This window comes from Sus scrofa, chromosome 18 (genome assembly GCF_000003025.6).
Source record: "Sus scrofa isolate TJ Tabasco breed Duroc chromosome 18, Sscrofa11.1, whole genome shotgun sequence".
In the NCBI taxonomy this organism is placed as follows: domain Eukaryota; kingdom Metazoa; phylum Chordata; class Mammalia; order Artiodactyla; family Suidae; genus Sus; species Sus scrofa.
In genome coordinates this window covers 7,532,267-7,550,033 of record NC_010460.4, presented here as the reverse complement: position 1 = coordinate 7,550,033, position 17,767 = coordinate 7,532,267, and the positions used below count along the sequence as shown (strand labels likewise).

At 44.3% G+C, this 17,767-nt stretch overlaps 2 gene segments (V, D, J or C); both read left to right on the top strand.

The window, feature by feature from the left end:
- Positions 10,434-12,204, top strand: LOC110257562. The segment is given in 2 exon segments: positions 10,434-10,713; positions 10,847-12,204. Coding segments are annotated over 2 exon segments (384 nt in total).
- On the top strand, positions 14,762-16,857 carry LOC110257614. The segment is given in 2 exon segments: positions 14,762-16,090; positions 16,427-16,857. Coding segments are annotated over 2 exon segments (540 nt in total).

The window sequence follows — 17,767 nt, the reverse complement described above, 5'->3', positions numbered from 1 at the left end:
GGTTGACATGGTGGCCCTGATTTCAGGCCTGTTGTCCTGGCATAGTTATTAAGAGCACTCTCTTTTGATGTTTCGGTTGTGACTCAGCAGGTTAAGAACCAAATATAATGTCATGACGATGCGAGTTTGATTCCCTGGCCTCACTCAGTGGGTTAATGATCTGGTGTTGCCACAATCTGCGGCGTGGTTTGCAGATGCAACTCTGATCCGTGGCTCAGATCCAGTGTGGCTCCGGCTGTGGCACAGGCCAGCAGCTGCAGCTCTAATTTGACCCTGAGCCTGAGAACTTCCATATGCCACAGGAGGTGCAGCCCTAAGAAAAAGAAAAAGAAATAAAATAAAATAAAATTAAATGAAAAAGCACCCTCTTTCACATTCTAAAGGGGTCTGGTTTGGACAACAAACTGTGTGGCCATTGTAGATCACGATGCAAACTGTTGCATCTTTCCATTCGTTTATTAATATTGCAGTGAATTGTGTTAAAGAAAAAAAAATTTTTTTTTGGTCTTTATAGGGCCAGACCTTTCGCATATGGAAGTTCCCATGCTAGGGGTTGAATTGGAGCCATGGCAACACGGGATCCAAGCCACATCTACGACCTACACCACAGCTCACGGCAATGCTAGATCCTTAACCCAATGAGCAAGACCAGGGATGGAACCCACATCCTCATGGATACTGTGGGATTCCTTCACACTGTGCCATCCTGGGAGCTCCTAAAGAAAATTGTAAGACTTGTTAAAACGATAGGGCAGAGTATATTCAGGGGAACCATAGCAATGAGGTTTTGCAGTGGGGAAAACGGATGGGGCTCAACTTTAATACAAGGAAACGTGGGAATTTATAGGTAGGAGCAGGGAAAGGGGAGGCATCCGGAGACTGAGAAATAAAGAGGAAACCTCGGGAGTCAGGAGGGATTCTGGGTAAACTGAGCTAACAGGTGCTTGCCGAAGAAGGGCCAGGATGATCACCCGTCATCTGGGGGTCGGTGGGGGATGAGGAGTTTCGTCAGATGTGGAAGGTACTCAGATACCGAGCAGGGGGATTCTGGCCAACTGACTCGCAGGATTTTTGCTAAAATCGGGCTCTTGAATGACTGTCCAAGAACAGGACCTAGTTCAAAAAGGGGAGAATGGGCTTGAGTGGGGCTCCGGCCTCCTTCACGGCTCGTCGGGGCCTGTGGCGTCTCTGTCCTGAGCAGCCTCCTGAAGGTCTGCTTCTTGGTGGGCTGTGCCGGTGACCTGGAGCAGCGGCTCAGAAAGGATCAGCTTCGGGCCCAGTGGGCCTCGCTGGAGATGGTGCACCTGGCAGGGCCGGCCCTGATCCTGACCGTCCTGGGGCCTGGGTGCCACCCTCATGGTGCTCGAGTTTTCCCTCTGGGCTGTCTCCACGCTGCTCTCTCTAGACAATGGGGCGACTTTGCTGTGATCTGGATGGGAAGCTAAGGCTCAGAACACTTAAGTGGCTTGTCCGTGGTCAACAACCAGCAAGAAGAGAGTCAGGCTTGGAACCGAGGCTCTGAGTCACCACCCTTTAACAAACAGATGGGTCCCAAGTAAAAATCATGATTGAAATGAACTGAGGAGTTCCCTTTGTGGCTCAGCATGTTAAGAACCTGACTAGTATCCATGAGGATGCAGGTTTGATCCCTGGCCTCGCTCAATGGGTTAAGGATCTGGTGTTGCCGTGAGCTGTAGCATAGGTCGCAGACCCGCCTCAGATCTGGCATTGCTGTGCCTGTGGCATTGACTGGTGGTTAAGGCTCTGATTCAACCCCTAGCCCCGGAACTCCCATATGCAATGGGTGTGACCCTAAAAAGACCAAAAAAAAAAAAAAAAAAAAAAATTGAGCTGAAAGAAATGACCCCAGTAGGGCTTTGCCCTGAAGGCAATATTCCCTCTTCTGGAAGGATTCCTGAGGTTCCTTCTGGCTCCTGCCTCCTCCAGCACCACTCTCTTGGAGGCCCCATGGTGAGGAGTGGCCTCAACTCCCACCATCATGGCCCCTCTTCTGCCACCTCCCCCGCCCAGGGCTCTTGGGGCCCCAAGGAGCTGCAGCTGGGCTACTACTGGCAGGACTGCAGGCTGACCTGGAGCACTGGGCACTCTGGGAGGAAGGGGGGGATGGGGGATGGGGCCCCTCAGAGGGTGGAGGCACCTAGAGGCCACTGGTGACCCTCTTTTTCTGGGTGGCCAATGGAGACAGCCCCTCAGACCTGCCCTGCCAGAGAGGTGGAGGGTGGGGGCACGGCAGGGGAGAATTGTGTCCTCGGAATGGCTTCCCCCTTGCCCGACCTCCCTAGCCCTGTCCATGAACAAAAAAGATGATTTTCAAGGAAAAAAACGGGGTGGGGGAAGAATGGGGTGTTCTGGTTGTGGCTCAGCAGGTTAAGAATCCAACTGGTTTCCATGAGGATGCAGGTTCGATCCATTCCTCGCTCAGTGGGTTAAGGATCCTGCATTGCCATGAGCTGTCACAGACGCGGCTTGGATCCTGCATTGCTGTGGCTCTGGCAGCTGCAGCTCTTATTCAACCCCTAGCCTGGGAACTTTCACATGCCGTGGGTGCAGCCCTAAAAAGACCAAAAAAAGAGAAAAAGAGAGAGAGAATAGACTAACAGAATGAAAGGAATTTTAACACTTTCTGTTGTAAGAGGTGAAGGAGAATAAGACAAAGATTGACAGATTTCAAGAGTAACAAGATAGTCAGCTAATCTAGGGCTCGTAGATGAAAGAGTATTCAACAGAGAAAGTCAGTTTGGGGTCATTATGAAATTGAGGTACATTTGAGGTATCCTCATCGATATCCTTAGAATAAAAAAACATTTAAAAAAAAAAACGCACTCTTTTTCTCCCATTTTAATGACCAGAGGCCTCACCCACTGCTGCTCTGCATTTCAAGGCTTGCACACACAGTCAAATGTACACACACACACACACACACACACACACATACACACGCCTGCTGACATCCAACTGCACACTGCAGTTTTTCCTTCCACACTCCTCCCCAGCAGGGGGCAGTGTAGATTAAAAAAGCAGTCTTAACCTGTGTTATTTTCATCAACAATTTTATTAGCCCTCCTTACTGAATCTTGTTATATATAACAGAGATACTGTTCTGATGAAGTAAAAGTAAATACATGTTTTCACTTTTATTTTAAGAGACATATAATTACCAAATAGAAACCTATTTCCAGATCACCAGTTGGAGGAGTACATATGGTTGAGATGGCGAAACTTAATTCCAAAATTCTGGCTACCTTTCTTCTCCCTGAAATCAACAAGCCGATGCTAAAATTCATATAGAAGTACAAGGTACTAAAATTAGTCAAAATAATTTGAAGAAGAAAAATTTTAGGCAACTCACCCTTCCCCTTTTCAAAACTTACTATAAAACTATAGAAACCAAGAGAGTATTATACTGGAATAGAATAGACTATAGATCAATGAAATAGAATTGAAAGTTCTCCAATAAATCAATATATTTATTGGGAATTGACTTTAGGTAAGAGCGCAAAGCCATTAAGCTAGGAAAGAATTGTCTTTTTAACAAACAGTGCTGGGAAAACTGAATATCCATGTGGAATAAAGTTGCATTCCTTCCTCATACTGTATACAAAAGTTAACTCAAATATATCAAAGACCTAAGTGTAAGAGCTAAAAGTATACAGTTTTTAGGAGAAAAGGATATAAATTGTCACCACAATGGAATATGCAATGATTTCTTAAATATGACACAAATACGGGCAACGAAGAAAAAACAGATAAAATGGACTTTTTTAAACTTAAAAAAAAGTTTGTACTTCAGAGAACAGTTTCAAGAGAGGTAAAGACAACCTCCAAAATTAGATAAATACTTGTAAATCTCACAATCACAAGGGACTTATATCCAGATATATAAAGAACCCTGGAACTCAACAATAAAAAAGACAAAGCAATTTTTAAATGAGCAAAAGATCTAAATACAGTCTCCAAAGAAGATATTTAAATGGCTGATACATACATATAAAGATGCTCAGCATCATTAATCCTTAAGGAAATCAAAATCACAATAAGATACCATTGCACATCCACTCGGGTCTAATAAAAATGACACATAATAACAAATTTTGGTGCAGATGTGGCAGAATTGGGACCCCTATGCATTGCTAGTGAGAATGTAAAATTATAGCCATTGGGAGTTCCCATCATGGCTCAGTGGAAAAAGAATCTGACTAGCATCCATGAGAATGCAGGTTCGATTCCTGGACTTGCTTAGTGGGTTAAGGATCTGGCATTGCCATGAGCTGTGGTGTAGGTCACAGAGGCAACTAGAATTTGGCATGGCTGTGGCTGTGGCTGGCAGCTACAGTTCTGATTAAACCCCTAGCCTGGGAACTTCCAAGTGCCACGAATGCGACCCAAAAAAGCAATAAAAAAAAAAAAAATTACAGCCACTGGGTAAAACATACAGAAAATACTTCAAAAGTTAAAGTAGAATTTCCATATAAACCCAGCAATTTCAATTTCAATTGAAAGCAAGCATGTGTTCACAGAAAAGATTTTACATGCGTGTTCAGACCTGCATTGTCTATAATAACTAAAAAAAAAAACAAACCAAAAAACAAACAATTCAGACATTTATCAACTGATGGGTGGATTAACACAATGTTTTATGGACTATTATTCAGTTACTAAAATGAATGCAGTTCTGATATGTGCTATAACATGGATAAACTGAAAAAAATATGCTAAGTGAAAGAAACCTGATACCAAAGCGCATATATTATATGATTCCATTTATAGCGATTGTTGAGAATCAACAATCAGAGACAAAAGGCAGGACAATGGTTGCCATGGGCTGCAGGGAAGAATGAATGGGGAGTGACTTCTCCTTGGTACAAGATTTTTTTTAGAGCAGTGTTCCAGAATTAGATGTTAGTGATGGTTGCACAGCCTTATGAACAAACTGAAAGTCACTGAATTGGACACTTGGAAATGGCAAGTTAATTTATGTTTTGTTCATTATTAGCTCAATTAAAAAAATATCTGGCATAGAATTCCCATCATGGCTCAGCGGTTAACAACCCATGAGGACACAGGTTCAATCCCTGGCCTTTCTCAGTGGGTTAAGTATCTAGTGTTGCCCTGAGCTGTGGTGTAAGTTGAAGACACAGCTCGGATCCTGGTTGCTGTGGCTGTGGCGTAGGCCAGCAGCTACAGCTCTGACTCGACCCCTATCCTGGGAACCTCCATATGCCACAGGCGCAGCTGTAAAAAGACAAAAAAAAAAAAAAAAGAAAATCTGGCAGCTCAGCCTAAAAAGATTCAAATATTCCAGCTTGAATTTCAGAGCAAAAGAAGTATGTTTTCAAAAGCAAAAGGATATGTTTTCAAGAGATATCATTATGGATTGGAGAGTATGTTGTCTACTTTGTATTGTGTATCAGCTTTTTTTTTTTTTTTTTTTTTTTTGTCTTTTTGCCATTTCTTGGGCCGCTTCCATGGCATATGGAGGTTGCCAGGCTAGGGGTCGAATCGGAGCTGTAGCCACCGGCCTACACCAGAGCCGCAGCAACTCGGGATCCAAGCCCCGTCTGCAACCTACACCACAGCTCACGGCAAAGCTGGATCCTTAACCCACTGAGCAAGGCCAGGGATCGAACCTGCAACCTCATGGTTCCTAGTCGGATTCATTAAACGCTGCACCACAACGGGAACTCTTGTGTATCAGCTTTATTGATGAACTTGTCAATATTAAAAATATGAAACATTTTACAAGCTTCTCAGTAAATGCACTCTTTAGGTGGCTTAAAAATTAATCAGCTATTGATCATTATAATAATATAGATGAATTATTTCATCATTACAATAATGGAAATAAACCAGATGCAGATGAACACACACTATATTATTTGTATGAAAATATTTTATTAATATGAAAATCTAGAAAATGCAAACAAATCTATACTGACAGAAAAGCAGACCTGTCCTAGGGATAGGACAGGTGGGGAGGATTTTGAAGGACAGATTACAACCTGACACAAAGCAACCTTTTGAGGTGATGAATAAAATCACTATCCTGATTAGGCTGTTGGTCCCACATTTGCATATCTATGTCGAAACGTTTTAAGTGTGTGCAGTTTGTTTGTAGGTAAGTATCTCAATAAAACTATTTTTTAAAAATTGAGATGTAATTGACAGATAACATCGTACAAGATATACAAGGTCGTGATTCAATACATTTATGTATTGCAAGGTGGCACTTCGATCACATAATTATTTCTTTTTTTTGTGATGAGAACAATTAAGATCTAGCATCTTAGCAACTTTGAAGTTTATAATACTGATAACAAGGGAAAGGAGATGCAAAAGTGTTTGGCAAAGTGGCTTAAGCCAGTAATGGACTTATTTGGAGACAGGTAAGGAAAATTAAATGATACTTTATACCCTATCTATTGCCTAAACTTACAGAGTATTTCCCAAATTAATTTTTACTATCTATCTGTCTATAGTTTAGCCAGTTTGTACCCTGCTATGAAGTGTCTCCTCAACGGAAGAGTAGGGCACGTTATCAGGGCTTTACCGGGAGGGAGTAGTGGGGAGGGCTGGGGCAGTCTGTCTTCTGAGGCTTTCATCGTTGAAATGAATCTTTAGCCCTCGGTGTGCTCATGGGGGAGGGAAAGTACCTGCCGTTTTATCAGAAGAGCCTGAAGGTCTGAAAGTGAAGATTTGACCAAGTCCAGTCCCAAGTGTCCAAGGCCATTACACATATCATAGCAATTGTCCCACAGCCTTTTGAGCTGCTGAGTTGAGATGCTGGTGCTGCCAGCATGTACCGTATCGTCACCACCACTCCCATCAGAATGTCAGGACCACTGCTTTTTAACTCTTCCCATTCCACCACACAGTTTACTCCTACATCTATTGATTACACATCACCATGTTTAATTGGTAACTAAGACCAGGAGAAGGTTTGGTTTGGAGCACAGGAACAGGAAAGAGCGAAAAGAAATGTAAGGCACCTGATCCTTCTGATCCTTATCTAACCCACCTGATTGGGTCTAAATACGGAGAGAGGGAAGACTTGAGACCAGCGGCTGATGGAAGGTTTTGCAAATTGCTTGGTGAGATTCTGCTCATAAGCGGAGTTGCTTTGGACTCTAAGTAACGAGGAGACCTCACAGATGAGGAGGAGATTACTCATTCCGCCCCCTGCCCTAGCAGGCTGAGGATTGGTGGGTCTAACAGCATTCAGGAAGAGTCCCTGCGCATGTTCAGTGATGGGCATTTTCATCAATAGCGTTGGTAAACAATTTGGAGTAGTTCCAGGAGAAATAACTGAGCTGATTCCTGATTCTGAGTGGTGATGGCAGCTACCTTCCTTTTGTTGTCGTTGTTGTTGCTTTTTAGGGCTGCACGTGCGGCACATGGAAGTTCCCAGACTGGGAAGGGTCGTGGAATCGGAGCTGCAGCTGCCGGCCTACACCACAGCTACAGCAACTCAGGATCTGAGCAGCATCTGTGACCTACATCACAGCTCACGGCAAAGCCGGATCTCTGATCCACTGAGCGAGGCCAGGGATCAAACCCGCATCCTCATGTAGTCAGATTCGATCCCACTGTGCCACGGCCGGAACTCCCGGCAGCTTCGTTCTGATTGAAGTGCACATTGGGCTAAGCCTGAATGCCTCCCAAAATAACAGAGACCCTTTGAAGGGCGCCTTAGGATCCTGCTCTTAATAAAAGAAGGCTTTGAGCCATGGATATTTAAAGTTAATATAATCTTATTTATTATTCCAAGCCTAGAGCATACTAGATATACAGATTACATCTCCTCCAGGGAGCCTGTAAATTCTAATAGGGTGGGATTGCGCCTCATTCCTCTCTGTTTCTTCCTTTCATATAATTTTTAGTTACTGCCACGGGGTGGGAAAGAAGGACAGAAGAATAGAAGGCAGATCCCTCAAACATAGGTATTCCGTCAATGATTAAAGAGAATAACCCAAATAGAGAAATAGGATCAGGGGACAAGAGGTGATAGGAAGCGTTTATAGTTTTTCTAAGAATTATTCTTTGAATTGCTTATATCAAAAATTTGAGTAGAAATACAAAAGATGAGAAGCATGAATTATACACCATAAAATAAGTTTCCCTCAAAATGCTTGAAACCATTGCTTCTCTGAAATGGAGGAAAGAAGGAAACTGAGTCAAATCGTGTCCAATTTTTTTTTTTTTTTTTGGCCAGAAATCCTGGTCTCCACTTCCCTGTCTCTCAATATGTGTACCTCGTTATCACACGTGGTAGGTACCTAGTTACCTCTGCTCAATAACAGAAAATGGAAAGGTGACAGGAACCCCTGAAAGGAAAATAAAGGACCCAAAGATAAGAAAAAGCGGAGAGGAAAGTGGTAACAACTCTTTCGGAAGCTAAGGATCAATAACGAAGTGACCCATCTTGAAACACTATTCTCCATACTGATGCAAACTAAACTGAGTTGGGTGTATAATTAAGAAAAAGAAAAGATGTCCCATTGCACTGAAGCACAAGGTTAGTTCCAGAGACAGCAGGACCCGGTGGGAACAGTGACCTCACAGGAAGACCCACCTCCCGGAAGGCAGCTTTGAGATCCAGCTCCCCGAGTGGATACACATTTCCGGGGTCCAACCTATAGGCTTCCCTTCATGCCCAGCCCTGCCACGGGCGCCAGGCTACTCTCAGGGGTGATCTGGCCCCTGAGCTAATGGATCTGCCTCCCTGGTCTCCATCTGTAGCTCTATAGCTGTGTCTTAATATGCCCTGGACTTCGATGGTGCCCAAAGATTTTCTGAAAGGTGTTGACCTTTATACGAAAACAAGTAATTATGTTATGGAGTAAGAAGCAATATTCATGTGAATTTTTAAATGAATGCAGGAGACTTCAAAGGCTTTTGAGCTTGTCGTGGGTTCCTTCACTGTGAAGCATTCACGTCCTTTGCTATTAAGATTTGGTCTCGACAATCACTTCTTCTCTGAGGACCCATGAGTGTTGGCATCACTCAGAAACCAAGACACCAGGTCCAGGGGAAAGGCCAGGAGATAGCACTGAGATGCAACCCAGAGAAGGAACACAGTAATGCTCACTGGTAGCAGCAGCTTCTGGAGGAAGATCTGGAATTTCTGATTTACCTTGAGGAAGAAAAAAAGTCATGGATGAGTCAGGAATGCAAACAAATGCTTTTTCCCAAAGAGGGACCCAGTGTCTTAAAGATACAGCTGGCAGAGTGGGGAGACCTTCAGTGTGTTTCTGTGCCAGCTCCTTATTCATGTCAGTGCAGTCCCGCCCTCTCCAGGCACAGACATGCTCCAGGCCCTGTCCCAGAAACAGCCACTGGCGGGGGAAGGTGACATATTTCATTATTTAAATTGGCTGTGAAGCATTTTGAGCGATAATGATGGAAATCGGGGAGGATTTGGAACAGCCCAGGCCAAGCTCAGGAACTAAGACTCTCGCACGTGGAAACAGTAAAGATTTTTAAAAACTGGACATAATTTGTCATGTTAAATATTTATTCACTAACATTTTTCTCTTTACATCTTGCTCTCTGTCACATTCTCTATTGCATGCTTTAAATGTAGAATTTAATCACCAAGACAAGCAAAGGGAGCCAGGGACAGCTGACTATCAGCAGTGGGGCTACTGGCTGGCTCATCAGATCGTGTTACCTGGTCCAAGCTCTTACTGCATACACCACAGCCCCATAAGTCAAGAGGCAAGATGTTGGGACAAAAAATAGTGACTTTATTCAGAAAGCCAGCAGACTGAGAAGGTGATGGACTAAAGTCCTAAAGAATCCTTTTAACTTGGAATAGAAATTAGGCTGCTTTTAGGTGAAGGAAAAAGGGGAAGTGGGAGGATTTAAGATCAAGGGTAAGGGCGGTGGTAGTCTTCTTGGAGCCACCTGGCCTTCAAGGGAAGCATAACATCTCTTTGTGCTTCTGCTTGGTCATGTGGGGGAGTAAGGCTCCTGCAAAACTTCAAGTTATTAGAAGTTACTTTTACTTTACCATCCTTATCTCTGCTTACGAGCAAGTGTTCTAGGCTAAAAGAAATCTTCTCTACAACAAGTAATAGCCATAACTAACCCAGGACTGTGGCATGGGGTCTGTCTTAAGAGATCTTCATGAGATATTTGGGCACAGGCGACAGTTCTCTAATGTTTAACTCTTGACTCTCAGGGCTAAATAGCAGAATACAAGGCTAAGAATGAGGGAGGCAGTTTCAGTGTAATGTTGGCTCTGTTCCTCGTCTGTGATGGGAGTAAAATCAAATTCCACGTTCTTGTGGACCCGGAGCATCACCTGTGTCCCCACAGTGATCAAATGTTACCAGAAGGAGGAAGGTGAAAACCCACCAGCCAATCAGAGTGAGGCTCTGGCTGGGACTGTGGTGGCATCGCCCACTGCGGCCAGACAAAATGTAGAGTTTGGAGGAGGGAGGCACAAGGGGGTGCAAGTGATTCAGATCCTCATTCTCACTCTCCTTATCTGCCAAATTAGGGCGTCTTGTCTTGTCAGATCTCTAGGATCTGTCTTTCTAGGCTTATGACAAATTCCTCACATGACAACAGGGGAACCCTAGAGCTAAGTTTCTTTCCTCATTTGTTTGTGCTCAGAGCTACAAGGAGACCCCCTTTCCACTATGGACAACCAGGTGATCTGCTGTGTGGCCCTTTGTCTCCTTGGAGCAGGTGAGTCCTGGGTTCTGGGAGCAAAGTCCTGCCCTGAAGGTGCTGAACTCCAGTGCTAAGGCTTTCCCTCACAGCAGCAGCATTAGATGACCTCGTGGGCCATGTTTCCAGAGCTGCTCCCTTTCTTCCATAGGCACCATAGATGGTGGGATCACTCAGACCCCAAAATACCTGTTCAAAGAGGAAGGGCAAGAGGTGACCTTGGAATGTAAACAGGATTTCAACCACGACGCCATGTACTGGTACCGACAGGACCCAGGACAAGGACTGAGACTGATCTACTTCTCACTAGTTGTACCGGATGTTCAGAAAGCAGACATAGCTTCAGGCTACAATGCCTCTCGGGAGAAGAAGGCATTCTTTCCTCTCACTGTGACATTGACGCAGAAGAACCAGACATCTCTGTATCTCTGTGCCAGCAGTATTGACACAGTGAAGCAAAGCCGCCTCCTCGGTGCACATAAATAGGTCTTAAGCCCTGCTTCCCCACCAGGTGGTGGGGTTTTCTGTTTTCAGTACCCTGATCAACCCACTTTCTTCTTCCTCAACCAGGTGTCCAAAGCAGCTGCTGGAGCAACATGCTTTGTGGAATGGCAGAATTGTCCAGCTTTATGAAATACCTCTAAGTTTATTTTTTAAATGGCATGTATCTATGTAGCTCTAGCTCTACATCAGAGAGATAGGAGGGAGGAGAGATTAATTTTACCACCCAACTCTTTCTCTCGAATATTTAGAAAATAAAAGTGACCAGAAAAATGGTCCTTTCCTTCAGAAAGATAATAAAAGCCTAGTGGGGAGAGAAATGTGTAGAAACACTGTAATCTAGAATCACATAATGTGTGCTTGTATTGATATCTCTGGATGGTGACATCAGGAAGGGCTTCGGAGAAAAGGCAAAATGTGAGATGAAGCTCTAATAATGAGTAGGATTTTGCCAACCGGAAAGCACAGGCTTAGGGAACTGTGGCGAGAGAGAATCATGAGATGAAATCAGGGGTAGATGATCGCTTCCACCCCTCCTCCCCACAATACGGCAATAGGAGGAAATTTGGAAAAATGGGTGGGGCAAAGTTAAGCAGAATTTCTGGTGGACCTTCCCTGGATGTGTGTGTGTGAAAGTCCAAAGCAGGCTCTTGGGAACGCAGGGCTGGCACCAGAAGAGAGTCTGGCTTGAGAGAAACATTTGCGTGACGAATAAGCAGACAGGGGGTCGGTGGGCTATTTTGCAAATGGTCTTTATGTTTTTGGTATATTCTTTTCCTTTGGGGTCTGTCACCTATCACATGCGGAGGGAAGTGGTGCTCGTTCTTGGGACATCATTTTGTCACAAATCACATAATTCTGTTTCTAGAAATGAATGACAGTCTGCATTATTCAGACTAACCCTCCCATTACATACAGCTGAAAATGCTGGATTAAGTATAGGTTTTAAATAATTCTGGAGTTGCCGTCATGGTGGAGCAGAAACGAATCCAACTAGGAACCATGAGATTACGGGTTTGATCCCTGGCCTCACTCAGTGGGTTAAGGATCTAGTGTTGCTGTGGCTGTGGTGTGGGCTGGCAGAGACAATTCAGATTTGACCCCTAGCCTGGGAACCTCCATGTGCCGTGGGTGAGGCCCTAAAAGGACAAAACACACACACACACATAATAATAATAATAATAATAATAATAATAATAATAATAATGATAATAATAATTCTTGGAAAGAATTTAAGAGCCCCAGTCTCTTCCATGTGGCCCTCTTGGGACAAACAGTTTCTGGGAAAATGTGAGGAGTCCCCAACCATTACATAAAAGACTTGGCTCTGGGGATTTTATTGGGATCTCTTCTTGAATTTTGTGTTCACTTTGTTTTTCTTCTCCGTTATATTCATGCTGAGACCCAAATACTGAAAACCGAGAGGGAAAGAGATCATAACCCCTGAAGAGGATTTAAAATCTCAAAAATGTGGCGTGATGAGGGCCCCCAAGCCCCAGTGTTCTCTGAAATAGTAAGAAAACCATTGGGAATGAGGCACAGCTAAGATCCTTTACTTTGTCCAGATGGTGTTCACAGCTACCTCCAGATCGTACATTTCCTGAGCCGCTGAAATGTCATGGACCAGCACGAGACACAACCCCTAGAGGGACCTGCTCCCATGTCGAAGACAAGTTCCAGAGATTATGGGAAGTGATGAGGCTTTCTGTCCAATGAGAGAAAGGAAATTAAAGAGAGGACAGTAAGAGAGAGGCCGTTTTGTTGTTCTTTATCTTGGGCAAAGCTAGAAAGGATACAGATTTCCTTCTCTCAGTGGAAGAGTTTATGGAACAAAGCAGAGAGATATTACTTGATTTCTAAGATGTCCACTCTAAAAGAGTTGAGCCAATTGCTTTTTCAGAATGGTCCTGCTATTGAAAAGAATACTTTAGCTGTGAAATTTCATGATAGCGCCCATGCCCATGATAGCTCCCATTCCCAGTTGTAAGAGAGTTACTGTCTGAGATGACAGTATCAAAAGTTAAAATACTAAAAAAAAAAAAAAAAAAAAAAGGAGTTCCTGTGGTGGCTCAGTGGTAACCAACCCAATTAGTGTCCATGAGGATGCAAGCTCAATCCTCACTCAGTGGGGTAAGGATCTGGCATTGCCGTGAGCTGTGGTGTAAGTGGCAGACACAGCTGGGATCCCAAGTTGCTGTGGCTGTGGGTGGCAGCTGCAGCTCCAGTTTGACTGCTAGCCTAGCAATCTCCTTATCCTGCAAGTGTGGCCCCAAAAAGAAGAAAAAAAGTAAAAGTATCATTAAATATTTTCTTTTCTAGTTTTAAGAAGCCATTTTACCTGTTACCCAGGGAGAACAATGTAGAGAACAATATAATCGAGTAACTAATATTTCTTGGGCACCGTAGATGTAGTTTTCTGATTTAAATATACTGAAAGCGATCAGTAAGTTAGACAGGTCAGAAAGCCAATCTGCTAACTGTGTACAGACTTAACTATCTGGGAGGAAATATTATGTTTTTCTCACATATCCCTTCCTATCACAGCAGCTTTATTCATAATGACTTCAAAGTGGAAAACACTCAAATGTCCATTAACAGTGGGATGGATAAATGCATTGAGCTACATGAAATAATAGAGTGAAATATAGAAAAAAAGCAAGTATTATTTGTAAAATCATGGATGAGTCTCATAAGCAGAATGTTAAAACAGAAAAGAAGACAGAGTACATACTTTATGAAGTTAAAATAGAGTCTACACTTGAGGGCATTTTTAATTTACTTGGAGAGAAGCACAAGGGGGGTTCTGAAAATGGCCCATATTTTGATCTCGGTGGCACTCATTTGTGAAAAATCACTAAGCTGTACACACAAGATCTCACTTAGCTTAGAAAAACACCACTTGACAATGACCACCTCCATGCAGTGACTTAAACACGTATTATCTCTCATGGTTCTCTGGGCTGAGTGGGCTGGGCTGGGCAGTTCCCATGGGGTCTCTCATGAGTCATGTCAGATCAGTCATTGATGATGGCGATACCTGAAGGCTCAGGTTGCCTGCACGTCCAAGATGGCTTCTTCAGGCACCCACCTGGTACTGCACCTGGGATGCCTGGAATAGCTGTGGACCAGCCAGCATGTCTCTCTTTCTAGACACAGCCCTTCAATGTGATTAGGGGGATTTCTTCATGGCATGGTGGCCTCGGGTAGTTAAAATTACTACATAGTGGCTGGCTTCCCCAAGAGTAAGCATTCAGCAGACCCAGGTGGGATCGACAAGGCTACTTATGACCAGGTGGGAAAGTCATAGCATCACTTCTACCCCGTTCAGGCCAGCCCAGATTCAAGAGGCAGGGAGTTAGAGAAATTTGGATGCTGAAGGTGTGGTTCATCTGGGTGCCATCTTTGGAGAGTAGTTACCATAGCATGAAAAATCGGAACTTCTGATCCTGTTCCTTACTGTCTTGGACCAATTCTGACTTCAGAGCATAATGACATGTGCTTCATTTGCAAATATTTTTCTTGAGGTCAACTCTAATAAGAAGTGTACCATGAAATACCATGAAGAAAGATCTGGAAAATGTATTTCCTCCTGTTCAAGTCAATACAGTAAAATAATATAATATAATATACAGTATATAATATACAGTAATATAAAACACAGCAAGCATATACCTCAACAGGAGTCCACAGATTTTCTTCGGATAAGGGAGCTTTTGGCCTCATCCCATATACCATAATGTTGTGCCAGAAGTAATCCATTACAAGGTACCTTCACCTACTCTTTGCAGAAAAAGGACCGTTATAATGGGAGATGACCCTATTCTAACGTCGTCTACTTCAATCATAAAAATATAGCCACGAGAGCATGTCAGATGCCCTTTAATAAGATGTCAGTATTATGTGTATCGTAATAGTATGTCAATAATTATATTTCCTATGATAAAATCTGACCCTATATTATAAATATAATTTGATGGCTCAAGCCTTAATTCTACCTTTCTTAGTCACCTATTCCAGGTAAAAAGAACTAAATATTAAGTGAAAGCACACCTGAACACGGTGATGAAAATGAAAAGCTTTGGAGAAAAATCATCAGTCTCTTTGAAATGTCTAAATATTTCCAAGGTTGAGCCATGGCGAGCAAATATTCTAGCATGTTCAAAGCAGAAATAATTCCCTAAATCTCCTAGGACCTGCCTCCTTTGGCCCATGCTTATCTTGTGCCCTGCATCATGGTGAAATAGCTATAAATTATCCTCGTAGCCGCCACAGTGATTGACACAGACGTATCGACCATAAAACATAGAGGTGTTTAGTGTGGAGTCCATCAATATGGGGGGATTGACATAAAGTAGTCACGAAGCAAGTCCTTCATTGAGAAGTTGAGACAGCACCCTTATCAGTGGGAAGAAATACTGAGCCTCTAGCCTAGGATTTCTTATGTTCGGTCGTAGTTCTAGTGATTAACAGTCATGAGTTGTCTTAGTTACACTGAGACTAGGTTACAGAAGTAAAGAATGAAGTAGAACGTCATTTGCTACACACATATATAAGGATGAGAAACTTAAGTCGTTTCTCAGCTTATGTTCTGTGCAGTCAGGGGTTGAGTTCGACCGTCTCCGAGACCCCTTCCAGCAATGTCTGTGTCGTTCTTTGGCAGGAAGACCACCACTAGGTGGTCTCTGGCATCATGGAAGATGTCATGGACATCATTTGCCATCATAGACGACGACCACTAGGGGGCGGAGTAGTGAGCAGGATTAGCAGGCAGCCAACCCGCCTTCCATGGGTGGAGAACAGAAGACTGGGGGGCAAGGTCGCACCTTCCTTCAGAGAGGTGTGGTGCCAGGCCAGCAGCTGAAGATGCTGGTGCTTCTGCTGCTTCTGGGACCCAGTAAGAGCCTTATTACCTGAGTAGCTTGGGCGAGTATGCCTGTGTGTGTGTGTTGGCGTGAGTTGGGTGGGAGCCGGGGATTGTGGATTCTTTAGGCTGATCAAAACAAGAGGGGACCTCCACGCTCTCTGGAGGTGGAAAGGGTAAAGCGAGAAGCCACCAGTCGCGGGGGAGTGAGGGTTATGACCCTAAGAAGTGGGACAGAGAGACTTCGGAAAGCCAGTGGGATTCCCTGGGAGCTGTGAGAAAGGGAAGGGAGCCAGGCTGATTTTCTGCCCATGGTCAGGTCCGCCTGGTCCTGCCGGCTGCTCATCTCTTTGACCTCTGTCTCAGCAGGCTACGGGTTTGGCGCCCTCGTCTCTCAACATCCCAGCAGGGCCATCTGTAAGAGCGGTGCCTCTGTGACCATCCAGTGCCGTACAGTGGACTTTCAAACCACAACTATGTTCTGGTATCATCAGTTCCCAGAACAGGGCCCCCTGCTGATAGCAACTTCTAACATGGGCTCTAATGCCACCTACGAAAAAGGTTTTAACAGCACCAAGTTTCTCATCAGCCACCCAGACCTAACGTTTTCATCTCTGGTGGTGAGACGCGTGCATCCTGCCGACAGCAGCCTCTACCTTTGTGGTGCTAGTGACACAGCGCTGAGCAGAGATCAGAGACCCAAACAAGAACCTTTGCAGCAGCTGCCCTCCGCCACCCCACCCACCCCAGGGAGAGCTCCCTGGAGGGTGTGGAGGGAGGAAAAACCACAGCCTTTCTGACTGTGAGGTGTGTGTGTGTGTGTGTGTGTGTCTGGAGAGAGAAAGATGGGGGAAAAAATCTAAGTATGGAGTGTGGAGAAAGTCTGGTTGTTTGAGAACTAGCCAATGGGAATGGAGCCGGGCCTATAAATGGCCAACTGATATGGAGTAGTTCCTTGGGCTGAAAATGCTAAAACCTGGATTTTCCTTCTGACTCTGCCGCAGGTTAATCATATATTCTTCGATACATCAACACATAATTCTCTAGATAGGTCTCAATAAGCTTCTGTAAAACAGTGTATTTTTGTAATCAACGTTGGCATTTATCTCCCCAAGACACTTCAACACTTTCTTGTCACCATCCTGGGCCCTGAAGATAAGCAGGATTATAAGGCAGCCAAGAAGAAGGAAGCCAGTGATGGCCTATATATAGTTTGTGATTGTTTTGCTGTTGTTGTTTTTGTCCTTTGAGGACTGCACCTGCAGCATATGGAGGCTCCCAGGTAAGAGGTCGAATTGGAGCTGTAGCCACTGAGCCACGTCTGTGATGACCTGTGTTGAAGCTCATGGCAATGCCAGATCCTTAACCCACTGAGCGAGGCCCGGGATTGAACCTGCATCCTCATGGATGCTAGTCCAATTCATTTCTGCTGAGTCTTGATGGGGGCTCCTAGTTCGTGACTGTTGAATGAACGGGATAAGGCTTGGAAGGTGAACCCTCTATACCCAGGTACAGAACAAGCCGAGAACCTTCATAGAGAAGGTGCTGTTGTCTCGGCAAAGGTGTCAGAGGGAAGAGAAGGCAGAGGGAGTAAATGAGAAAGACTTCAGACAGCAAGGCTTGTCCCCCAAACTAGAAAGTTCTGGGCTGAGCCACAAGAGCAGTGCCTGTAAACCCCTCACAAAGCCCTTTCCGAGAAAAAAACCACAG